At 47.8% G+C, this 12,060-nt stretch overlaps 1 protein-coding gene across 7 annotated transcripts in view; it reads left to right on the forward strand.

Moving 5' to 3' along the window:
• The window catches only part of PTK2 (protein tyrosine kinase 2), a 253,318-nt gene that overhangs the window by 91,381 nt on the left and 149,877 nt on the right, over positions 1-12,060 (forward strand). For all 7 annotated transcript variants that reach the window (XM_039232967.1, XM_039232971.1, XM_039232974.1 and 4 more), the window contains exon 6: positions 5,333-5,499. In XM_039232967.1, the coding sequence (XP_039088898.1) occupies positions 5,333-5,499 (167 nt within the window). The remainder of the gene's footprint in view (positions 1-5,332; positions 5,500-12,060) is intronic.

Raw genomic sequence — 12,060 nt, forward strand, 5'->3', positions numbered from 1 at the left:
CAGTAGAAAGAAACATTCTGATCAATTTTTTTTAATGTTTGTTTATTTTTAAGAGAGAGAGAGAGACAGAGCATGAGTGGGAGGGGGAGAGAGAGAGAAAGACAGACAGACAGACAGACACACAGAATCCAAAGCAGGCTCCAGGCTCTGAGCTCTTAGCACAGAGCCTGAGGTGGGGCTCGAAGCCATAAACCATGAGATCATCACCTGAGCCAAAGTCGGACACTCAACCAACTGAGCCACCCCAGCACCCCCGTTCTGATCAATTTAAAATCAGCTTTCTGATGGGAGTGGAAAGCACAGGCGCAGTTGGGATTCTGTGAGTGTGCGGCAGTTACGAGCTCTGTGAGCCACTGTGCGGTGCTGAGAACGACCGGCCGTGGGGAAGGCGCCCTCTCCGACGTCTTCCCTGAGCTCAGCCACAGAGGGTTGCTGGCAGGGCTCTGTGTGCTGTGTTCCTGTGGTCTCCAGTGTTTATTGTCGGGTGTCCTCACTGACGCTCTGTGTGTGTCTCAGATGTCAACTTTCTCTGATAGAGGATCGGGTGAGTGTGCATTTAAAACTTGAACATTGATCACTGTGTATTCCAGTAATTTTGGTGCAGGGAAGGACTACAGAGATATTAAACTATTCCTTTAATGGAATAGTATCATCTAGGAAGAAACTAGAAAAGAAAACCTTAGGGGAAAAAATGGAGTCAAAAGAAGTGTTAAGAAGAATATGAGATGGCAAGAGCATGAGAAGGAATTCTGTATCACAGAACCTTAGAGACGGTGGCTGTGGTGGGCAGAATGATGGCCCTGAAAGGTGTCCACGTCCTCATCCCCAGAACCTGGGCATATGGGACCTTCCATGGCAGAATGGACTTGGAAGACGTGACCCACATTAAGGACCTTGAGGGGGTAGATGATGAGCTGCAGACCTTTTCTGGATGCGGTCAGAGGGAAGGAGCTATGGTGGAAGGGTTGGACGCCACCCTGCCGGCTGTGAAGATGCACGGAGGGGTCTCTAGCAGCTGGACAAGGGTAGCCTGGAGCTTCCAGAAAGCAGTGCATCCCTGCCGACACCTTGATTTTAGCCCAGGGTTCCCATTTCAGACAGGATTTTACAGAACTGAGAAGCAAACGTGTGTGTTATCTTTTTTTTTTTAATGTTTTATTTATTCCTGAGAGAGAGACCGCATGAGCAGGGGAGGGTCAGAGAGAGAGGGCGACACAGAATCTGAAACAGGCTCCAGGCTCTGAGCTGTCAGAGCAGAGCCCGACGCGGGGCTCAAACCCACGAACTGTGAGATCATGACCTGAGCCGAAGTTGGACACTTCACCGGCTGAGCCACCCAGGCACCCCAGTGTGTGCTATCTTCATCTCGGAAGTTTGTGGTCATTTGTTACAGCAGCAGCAGGGAGCAGACGGACACAGCTGTGCTTTGTCTCGAGGACTTGTGGGCCGACTGTGCGGGAGTCTGACCCAGCAGGAAGGAGGCAGTGCTCTTGGAGAGCCGGGTTTGAATCGCCACACCTTGTCTGCGGTAGCTGAGTGACAGGAGGGCTCCTCCTGTGCACGCGGGGTCAGAGGACAATAAGAGCTGTTGGTTCCCTTAATGAGAAGAGCATCTGAAAGAGACACACAGAAAAATAACCACATTGTAACAAACAAGTCAGCAGTGCATAGATCACACTTGGTAAGTCCTGGGAGGAAGCCAAGAGAAGAGCATTGTTGAGAACAGTGTGTGTGGCTTTAGATATCTCCTCTTGTGATAGAGACCTTGCAGACTACTGTGGGGAGACAGTTAGACATGCAGCCAGTTCCCCACAGACAGGCCACTGCCATGCATGTGCCCAGCACCTCCCTCCTTCTAGACGAAGGCTTTGGGGGTGAGGGTTCCATCATACCCCTCATCACAGTGCTACCACCACATGGCCTAGGTGCACACATGTTCACTGACCCAGTGAGCGAATGAACGTGAAGGAAAGGTCTGCAGGACTTCTTTCTACCAGTGAAAAGGTCATTACTTTTTTCCAGAGCATTGTCTAAAAGATAAGTGACCAAGTTGATCCAAACAACTTAAGTTGACTAAGTTCTAAAAAGAACTTTTAGAAACGAAACTACAGGATCATCTCACTAGTGTGTAATCAGGGACAACACTAGTTGTGTTGTCACCCCCACCTTTTGTGGCCCATCACACTGATGAGCATTTAAGGTTGATTTTATCCAGTGCTGGCATAAGGTGAAGGGCAGTCTAATGTTATGTGCCAAGTATCATTGGTACAGTTTTCGCTGGCTGACGGTTTGGCCATAGTTACCCGTCACACGTTATGTAGCTTTTGAGCTGGAGCGTCTGTTTCTGGGCATTGCTTCTGCATGTGTGTGATGCCAGCTTCAGGCGTGTTCACAGCAGTATGGTTTGCATGCCCCTTAACTCCCCAGGGCCGGGGAGCCAACAAGGACCCCCCCCACCCCAGGAGTAGAATAGCTCTGTCTGCAGAGCGCTCTATGTTCCTGATACGATAGAAGCACGAAACAGACACTGGCTTCTTTTATTTTCATCCTTAAGAAGAGTTCTTTTCCTGAGAACATCTCTAATGTGAGATTTAAAAAGGAACATTATATATTTCCAAGTTCTGGGATATGATAAATGGATTTTTCAAAGTAGTGATGTGTGGATAGAATTGTCCACTGTGGGATAGGATTGTCATGGGGCATCAAAGTCAGGGTGAGAAATTTAAATTTAGTTCAGCTGCTGTTAGTGGCGTATTGTAAAGCCTTGTCCTGTCATCTCCCTTGAGATGGTCACTTTTCTAAATATACGTATTCCAGAAATAAAATATGCATGCATTTCCATAGGGTAGCAGCGTAGGGTTTTCTGAGTATGCGTTCCTTACTAAATACTTAGTTCTCCAAGTTATTTTTCACTTACCCAGAACTGAATGTTTGGTTCTCAAAATTATTTAAGTTACTGAGTGTGTGTGCTGAGCATCAAATGTCTAAGTCCTCGTATATTTGTAACTTTGGCCGCCATTCAGACTGAGTCAGCAATGAGATTTAAAGGAGTTCTAGAGAAATGGGACAGAACACAATATGGGAGCATAATGAAAAAGCAAAACATGAAACAGAGGGAAGTGTCTGTGTGTTTATTGCTTATAACTTTTGTAGTGGAAAGTGAAAGTTACAGCTTGTTTAGTCTGGAGTGAGGATGGGAGCTCTTTGTCACCCAGAACCGAACCTGAAGTCGTTCTGGCCGTCTTCAGGTAGTGTGATCGAGTGAATGGACTAAATCGTGTCTGTCCCTGTCCCATCAAACTCCAGACGGAGAGCCTGCTTTTCCCCTGGGCTCCCCAGTTCTGGGCTAAGTGTGTTTACACTGGGCTCCCTGCAGGTGGGCGCCTGTGCGCCCTGTTCCCCGACAGCTCGTGCGGGAGGGTAGCCTTCGCTAGGGCTCAGCAGGGAAGCTCCCGGGAGGGCAGGATCTCTCCCGGGGGTTGACGGCACACACAGCTGTAGGATCCAGTGTGTGTCAGGACTGGTGCTCTGTGTCCGCAGGGAAGGACAGGCCTGCCGAGATGGATGGCGGGGACAGATAGGAGCCTGAACCGGGGCCCTAGCGGGAGAGCCATGGCTCTGGAACCTGTGGTAGCAGTGGGCTGCCGTGGACTAAAGAGAAGACGTGCTAAACCTGAGCTGTAGCGACGGCAACCGGTGTCGCTGTGAGTGGGCAGAGCTGGCACAGGGACACCAAACGCCTTTGTGGGAATTTGAAAGAGGCGCCAGCTCCCGCCCTGTGCAGCAGGGACTTGTGTGTTGTTGGCAAGGAGAAGCCGCAGAAGTCACCTCTGAGAGAACTGCTAGAGGCAGATGTCCCGCCCCTGAGCACAAGGTGTGACGACCAGAGGGCCGGCTGGGTTCCGGCTCCCGCTGCCCACTTCGCTGGGTGCCCTCGGGCGGACACAGGCTATGGCGTCCATCACGGGGGCCCCATCAGAAACTCCAGGCCTTGAATCCAAAAGCCAGGAAGGACATTTATGCCTATCTCAGTTTTGCCCAGAGTTCTGCAGGCCACACACAGTCTTCCTGTCCCCAGAGAACTCGTCTTCTTTGTGGAGTGACCTCCAACCCAGTCCCTCGTCCAGGCATCCTTTCTGAAGCCACGTTTCCTCCCTCCGCACCCTCTCCCGTGCCTGATACACAACCTTCTCCTGGGCGCCACTAGTCTGCGAGGGAGCCTGGCCACGGACACGTGCCACATGTTGCCTTTAGTGTGGGCGCACTGCGTTCTTGATGGGTTTTGCATATCGTATGCGTTACTTACCTTTCCTCCTGCGTAGCGATAGGAACAGCCTGCATCATGCAGTAATACAGAGATAGTGTGTGTAGGAACTTGTAAGGTGTGTCTTACATTGTAAGTAGTATGATACCTTCTATTAACTGCTAATCTTTACAAACCAGTGCTGATTTTCTTGAGCAGTGATTGTCCTGTTAATGTTAACATCGGCATCACTCAGCGTTAGCGGTGAGTGGTCTGGAGCACTGAGAGGAGTGCAGTGGCTGTGATTAGTACACGCTCCTGTGAGGGTAGCACACGGCCTCTCAGGACTCCCATGCGAGTCTTCCATGTGTGATGTCCGTGTACACACACGGACACGTGGGACTTCCACAAGCGTGCGGGTACAGGGTGACACTCGGGGCTGCCCCTCCCTTTCCCTAGTCCCAGGATAAGCTGCATCTCTGGGCAGCCTTCATGTCTGAAGCCGTGGAATGTTAGGTTCGGGGCTATGGGAGACTGTGCATATTTGTCTGTAGAGAGCATGTAGCAGATTGGGTAGGCCCAATTTTGAGTAACTTCACAGATATCATCGGTATTATCAGAAATGTGGCCTTTATCATCTGTCCCTAAATGTGTTTCTTAAGAAACAACATGAAGCCGCGGCCTGGTCTAGAGCGGCGTACGCTGTTCCAGGTTCAGAAAGCAGATCCCTCCTCAGGCCTGGTCCTCAGCAAGTCACACCCAGAGGGTGGCTGGGACGCCTTGTCAGTTTCGGGGGTGAGGCTGAGATAGAGCTGCAGAAATGTATTATAAGTTTCATGCCTTGTATATCACTGAAGGGAAGGGAAGGGAAGAGCCTCTTTTTGTGTTTTTTCAAAACTATTCCTTGTTCGTAAAAATACTATGTGAGAAAACAAGATTCCTAAGAAAAATTAAGTAACTTATTTAACTTGATACTCTTTTACCAAAGATTTCTGATAACTAACTAAAAGAAATGAACATTGCATTAATTTTTAGCATACAGTTTTTTTTTTGTTTATAACAGTCGTTTTTGTGGGGGGTATGTTTTAGGGCATCATTCAGAAGATAGTGGACAGTCACAAAGTAAAGCACGTGGCCTGCTATGGATTTCGCCTCAGTCACCTGCGGTCAGAGGAGGCTCACTGGCTCCATGTGGATATGGGTGTCTCCAGTGTGAGGGAGAAGTATGAACTTGCACACCCACCAGAGGAGTGGAAGTAAGATCGCGTACCTACTTTGGTGTGACTCACACTTGATTTGTTTTGCCTATTAAATCACACACAAGAGGATGAATGTCTTTGCTTAACTTTCCTGCTGCCTGTGATTACGACTCCTGTCTAAATAAGATCAGCTGGTAATGATCGTTGACCAGCGACCTCTCCTAGACTTCTGTTCAGTCTGTCTCTGTGGCACCGTGGGCTTCGGGCTCTGTGGGGGCGCTCTGGCCCATCACGCTTCTCCCCAGGACCGCTCTGGGTCGGCCTCTGAGATCTCCGCCCCCTGCTCTTTCCTGTCTTGTCCTGTCCACATGCTCTTGTGCACCTGCTCCCCACACGCGGGTGGCACGGCTCGCTCCACGGCACCCGGTAACCCATGGCTCCCCTGAAAAGAGCGGGTGCACGTTTGATGTTTGTGACTGGAACTGACCTGAGCAAAACGGACGTGATTCAGAGTGAATTAAAGAACTCCCTATGTTCTCTCCTAATCAATTTTTCCACTGTTAAGCAAAGCAGCATGTTAGTAGGAAATTGTACATGTAATACACTTAATTTGAGAGAAGTATAACTTGTGAAGCTGGGCTCCTTCCACAGGCATCTCGATTTTGTGGATGCTGCTGTGGGCGTAAAGGTGGTTATGGATGGGGGGGTCGGGGGGCTTCAGTGCCGGTCACTTTCAGTCCGACAACCTGAGTTGTTTGGAGGAGACATTTTAAAAGCAAAACAAATATATTTAGGGTAATAAAACTCTAGTCGAATAAAATCTGGTCCTAGTTAGTTTACAAAAAAAAATATCCTTGTATTTTCAGGTTTTTCAAATAGCTGGAACAGACTGGGCTAACAAGATATTCCACCATAATGCAGTTCGGTTGGGTTACATCGATGACTAGCAAAGGTTTGACTCCAGCTATTCAGCCAGTCAATCAAATAAGTGTTTAAAAGCTAAGAATACCTAAAAGTTAGTTAAAAATACCTGCAGGTATTTCTATTGAACATAATTCCATTATCTTCTTACACGGACATGTCAGAGGCGTACCTCATCATGGTGGTGGCCCTAGTGCTCAGACAAATGTCACGTTGAATGCAAGCATCTGAACTTACAAGCTCTGTTTCTGTTCTTTTAAGCCAGTTTACTTGGCCTAATTTCAAGTAAAGTTGAGTGGGTGCTGCTCTTTTTCTCGGAGCCTAAACCCCCAAAGACTGGGCAAGGTAGAACTTCATGGAGCCTGTGCTGATCCCGATGCTGACAGAAGTGGTGAAGCTGGCGGCCCTGCCATGTGAGCACTGCCGGAGGCTGCCAGAGCCGGGTGCTGTGCCAGCTGTGGGCTTTTTATAGTCTGTACGTTTGCAGTTGGGAAAATGTGTATTTCATGTAGCTGTCTGCAGATCTTAGGAGGTAAAGACAAAGGAAACAGGCAGGAGACTTGATTTAAGTTCCACCTGCAGAGAAGGCTCTGGACACAGTTTTTTTTTTTTTTTTAAATGTTTTATTTATTTCTAGGAGAGAGAGAGAGAGAGACAGCGTGAGCAGGGGAGGGTCAGAGAGAGAGGGAGTCACAGACTGAAACAGCCTCCAGGCTCTGAGCTGGCAGTCAGCACAGAGCCCGACGCGGGGCTCGAACCCACGAACCGCGAGATCATGACCTAAGCGAAAGTCGGACGCTTAACCGACTAAGCCACCCAGGCGCCTCTCTGGACACAGTTTTGACTCAAATTTACCTGACTTCCCAGTGCAGGCTTTTAAAATGAACATGCCTCCTCAGGAGGAATACTGTACCTTAACTCTGAGAGGTGGTGGGGCCGGTAAGATCAATGAGGGTGCGTGGGCAGTGAGGGGAGGAGAGGAGACGGGAGATGGGGTGGCAGGCACAGGTGATCCCCGTGGGTGTTGGGGAGGGCAGGCCACATGCTGCCTGTCTGTGCACGTCAAAGGGGGCAAAAGTTAGGGTGTCAGTAAGGAACAGGAGCCTATTAAAAAGAACCGAGTAGATTTGAAAAAGAACCAAACTCAAGTTCTAGAAAGCAGTGGATGGCTAAAATAACAAATTAGAGATAGCTGAAAAAATTAGTAAACAGAAATGTGGATCTGAGAAAATTTGCCCGAAAGATAGCACAGAGAGATCAACAGGTGGAAAATATGAAAGGAAATGATGTAACCTGAAGAATGAGGAGGTCAGCCCATTTCTTAGGGGCTCTAGGAAGAAAAAAAAGAATGAGGAGGAGGAAATATTCCCAAAGAGATAATGGCTGAGAATTTTCTAGAATTGGCAAATAACATTAGTCCTCAGAACCAGGATTAATATAAAATCCCAAACATGGTTAATAAAATAAATCTGCACTTTGGTGGATGGTAGCCAAGTAGTGTACAAAAGGAAAAAAAAAAAAAAAAAAAAAGAAACGATGCTAAAAACAGCCAGGAACAAATCACAGTTCTGCACAGCAGTGATCTGTTCAGCGTGGAACAAAGTAACTGGCAACCTGTATTTTTGTCAGCTTCAGGTACCATTTCAAGAGCAGGATGACAGACACAACTTTCCGCAGAGACTTTACCAGCAAAGGAACCTCCTGTGGATATACTTCCGGAGGAAGGAACATGGTCTCTGAAGGAGGGAGCAAGATGCAGGCAGGAGTTGCTAGAAAGCAAATCAGGTCGATACAGAGAAGCATGGGCTCTAAAAACACATAATGTGATAAAAACTGATTTTTTATATTAAAAAAGTAGATCCCAAATAGTAGACTCATGTCAGAAGAGAGGTGACCGGAATTAGCCAGGCTAATTAAGTCAGCCAGGCGTTAGAGTTATAAGTAAAAAAGTTAAATTTGTGTATTAGGGCAACCATAAAACATTAGAAGCAGATTTTATAACCTAACCAGTAGGTGGGTGAGTAGGTGCTGGAGGAACTCAGGAATCAGGCGGAGGCAAGAAATGGAGACGAGGAAAGGCCAGGAAGGTTGGGTAAAGGGCAATCCGCAGACTAGACTTCAGAGGATCAAGGAGACTTGCAGTCACCAGTCAGAGACTGTTGGTCCTGCTGTCTGCTCTTGATGACATACCTAAGAGTGATGTTCGAGACATTTTCTGTGATTTACAGGAAGAAACATTTTACCTTAAGATGCAGTACACACACATGTGTGTGCGTCTCAGAACTGTTTACATACAGGTCTACTTATGTGCTTCACAAAATCATACCCAGCCTCACTAGTACCCTGAGGTCTAAGGTTTTCATCCATTGCATTCTGTTCTCTTTAACCTCATTTAGATGGATGGATGGATGGATGGATGGATGGATGGATGGATGGATGGATGGATGGATACAGGGAAGGAGGAAGGGGGGGTGGACGGGGAGGTGGATGGATGGGTGGAGAGGTAGGTAGGTAGAAAGAAAAGGAAAAAAAAAAAAAGAATTTCTCTACCTACCAACCAGGGGGGCAAGGAGATTGATAATTGTTTTATTAATATCCTGTGAAAAGAGTTTCAAAATAGAATAGCATTCTTAGGGATGTGGAGGGCAACTATATAATAACAAAAGACTTGTTTTATAAGAACCTAATCAGTATAGAAATAGATGGGACTATTAAATTTGTGAGCTCCTGAAGACATTTCTCAGAATGTATAAAGCAAAAGCAGTCTGTCTTCTTCTCAGCACTTAACTTTTGGGCTGCTCCAGTGACCTCTTTTCTTCTCTCTGTAGACCTGCCGTTGACATCAAATTCACACTTTAATAGGAGAGACACAGGAAACCCATAAACCAGTTTTTGCTGTAGCCCAGGCAGAAATCCTAAAAGCAGGTGGCCTGGGGGATCAGAAATGGAGTGAGAAGCAGTTGTTTGGCGAGTTTTTAAGGTGGAGCTCATAGGACTTGTCCAAGAATCTTTAAAAATACAAGCATCCAATGAAATATGAAAATCATTCCTACATCACACATGGAGCCAACTCCAGGGTTCTGCTCATCTCCCAGCCCCGTCTCCTCTCTCTCGTGCCGTCACCTCCACCCGGGCGGCTGCGCATTTCAGTGTGGTCTCCTGCCTCCCACGTCAGGGTCTCGTTGGATCTTCTCCGCCACCAGCTTCCTGGCCTGCTGAATAGCACAGACCTCCATCTCCCTCTTCTTTCATCTTTGAGAACTTTCCTCTTGCTCCACCCTAGCCACACGGCTCTCGTCTGGTTCTTGAACAAGACTGTGCGCTTGGTGTGACTCCGCTGAGTGTTCTCCCTGACGTTTCCAGGACGGCCAAGTGCGCACTGTCCGCTCTTCCCTGTGCCCTCCCCCGGCCGTTCTGGCTGTAGGGCCTGCCTGCCTGGTGACCTTTCTCCCTCAGGGACCTTGTCGCACCCACTGCACTATTCCTAGTTTCTAGTTGGTTGTGCCTGGTATATGGTAGGCACCTCATAAAAACTTTTTAAGTGAAAACAGAATTAGTGGTAATGAAAATGTAAAATAAGCCAAGAGGCAAAACAGTTTGATGGATAGTAAGTTGTGTTCATCTAGGGATGAGCGGTTCTAGGTTGTGTGAGTAACAGTGTTTTCACACTAACACACATTGCTTACTGTGGTGCAGACATTGAGCTAAGCACTTAGCCTACTTTATCAGACTTAGTTCTTACTATGATAATCTTATCAGGTGGGTACTCACCTTTTTCATTTTACTGGTGAGAAAACTGTGGTTCAGAGAAGCTTAAAAACTTCCTCGAGATCAGATAGTGTAAGTGGGTGGCAGAGTAGAGAACTGGGTCCACGCACTCAGCTCTTTCTTCTCTACTCCTGTGTAAGATACTTAAGCACAAGAGACAGAACATTTCTGATAATATTTCCTCCTCGCTAGCAGGCACCTTCTCTCAGTTCGTAGGTGCCTTTGTGAGGACAGCTGCACTCCTGGCTTTATTTCAGAGAAGTAAGGACGTCTTCAAATGAAAGTGGAATTGGGCATCAATTTCCATTCTCGGGAGGTTTTTGAACATAGATTTTTTTTTCATGCTATCTGTTCTAGGATCTGTTCCTACTATTCAGTAATCCTGAGATACAGGCTTGCTCACCCGAGGCCTGAGCCTTCCTTCCAACACCTCTGTGTAAGCCAGCCTGTGGCACACCGTGTGGCTCTAAGTGTGTCAGGCAGGGTGACCTCACAGAGGTGTCGTGGCTGGCCGTGGGAAGAATAACAACAAAATTAGATCTTGCCTCAAACAATACACAGGAACCCACTTAAGATGGATCAGGTGAGAAAACAGCTTAATGAAAACTATGAATGTACTGCTGGTCCTGGAGTAGGAAGATTTAATACCCCCAAAACATTCACTGTAAAAGGAAAGAACAGCAGATTTAACTTTATTGGGATTAAGACCTTCTGTCTATTAAAAGGTGTATTTTTAAAAGTGCAAAAGCAAGTTGCAGCTGAGAGGAGATACATGCGCTGTGTAATTGACAAAAGATGGTGCTCTTGTGATTAATATGAAAATTGCAGGCAACTCAGTCCGTGGGCAAGAGACATGAAGATGTTGTCGTAAAGGAGGAAACAAGCCTGGCCGGTCAGCAGAGGCAGACGCTGTCAGCTTCACTAGGGAGCAGGGAGATGGGGGTCTAGGCCACAAACTGTACTACCTGGTTGGCAGAAGGTGAGTTGTTGGCAGTATCAGTAGTGGGAGAGGTGGTAGCTCCCACAGGGTGCCGCCTGCGCTGCTGGTGAGGGACGGTAGATGGGTAAATCTACGGAGGCGTCACACACTCTGCAACGCGGCAGTTCCCCGCAGATTGTCCCTGAGAGACCCCAGGGTTCCGTGTGGCCGCAGGGGCGAGGACGTGACGCAGGTCACAGTGGGTGCACCGTGGGCCGTGCAGCAGTGTGGGTGAACCTCTGCCACGTAGCCTCGTGTGGCAGAGTGAGTCTCCAGGCCACTGTTGTGAGTGCACTGAGTACCGCTGCACTATCCACTTTAAAAAGCTTAATTTTTTGTAATGTGAATTTTTATCTCAATTCAGAAAGTCCCAGAAGATGACATACAGCATGATAAGCTTTTATAAAGTGAAAAGAAAAGAAAACCCTGAAGGAATATTGTTGGGAACTCATCAGTTGGGTAGGACAGTGTGGACCAGATAAAGGACCAGAGGGGAATAGTCCAGAGCCTCTCCATGGGGAGCGTCCTGTCCCGCCCCCCATCTCTAGAGTGCCCCACAGGGAGTTGTGCTGAGCTGTGTTCTGAGGCAGCGCTTGAAAAGTCACCCCCTTAGAAGACACATGTTCCTACCTGCCTTGCTTCCTGCACAGTCTGTCCAGGAGGGAGCAGGAGCTGGCTTCCCTGTCACCAGGAGGCCTTGGGGTCCCTGTCACTGGAGGTCCCAGTTGAGTGGGTAGTATTTGTTAGGATCTGAGTCCCCCAGAAACGCTTCCGTTACAGTGCCATGCTGGTGTGTGCTGCAGCAAACGGTGTCCTGCGGAGATGTCCATCACACAGATTTCAGCTTGAAAGTTTTGCTCTAGATCATTCTAGCTAATCACATTTTGATAACTAAATTTCAGTTATCTGGAGTGTGGAGTGGTCTCTTGGGCTTCCGAGTGGGCTAATCA

Source organism: Hyaena hyaena, unplaced genomic scaffold (genome assembly GCF_003009895.1).
Source record: "Hyaena hyaena isolate Hyena2069 unplaced genomic scaffold, ASM300989v1 scaffold_69, whole genome shotgun sequence".
NCBI classification, from domain to species: Eukaryota; Metazoa; Chordata; class Mammalia; order Carnivora; family Hyaenidae; genus Hyaena; species Hyaena hyaena.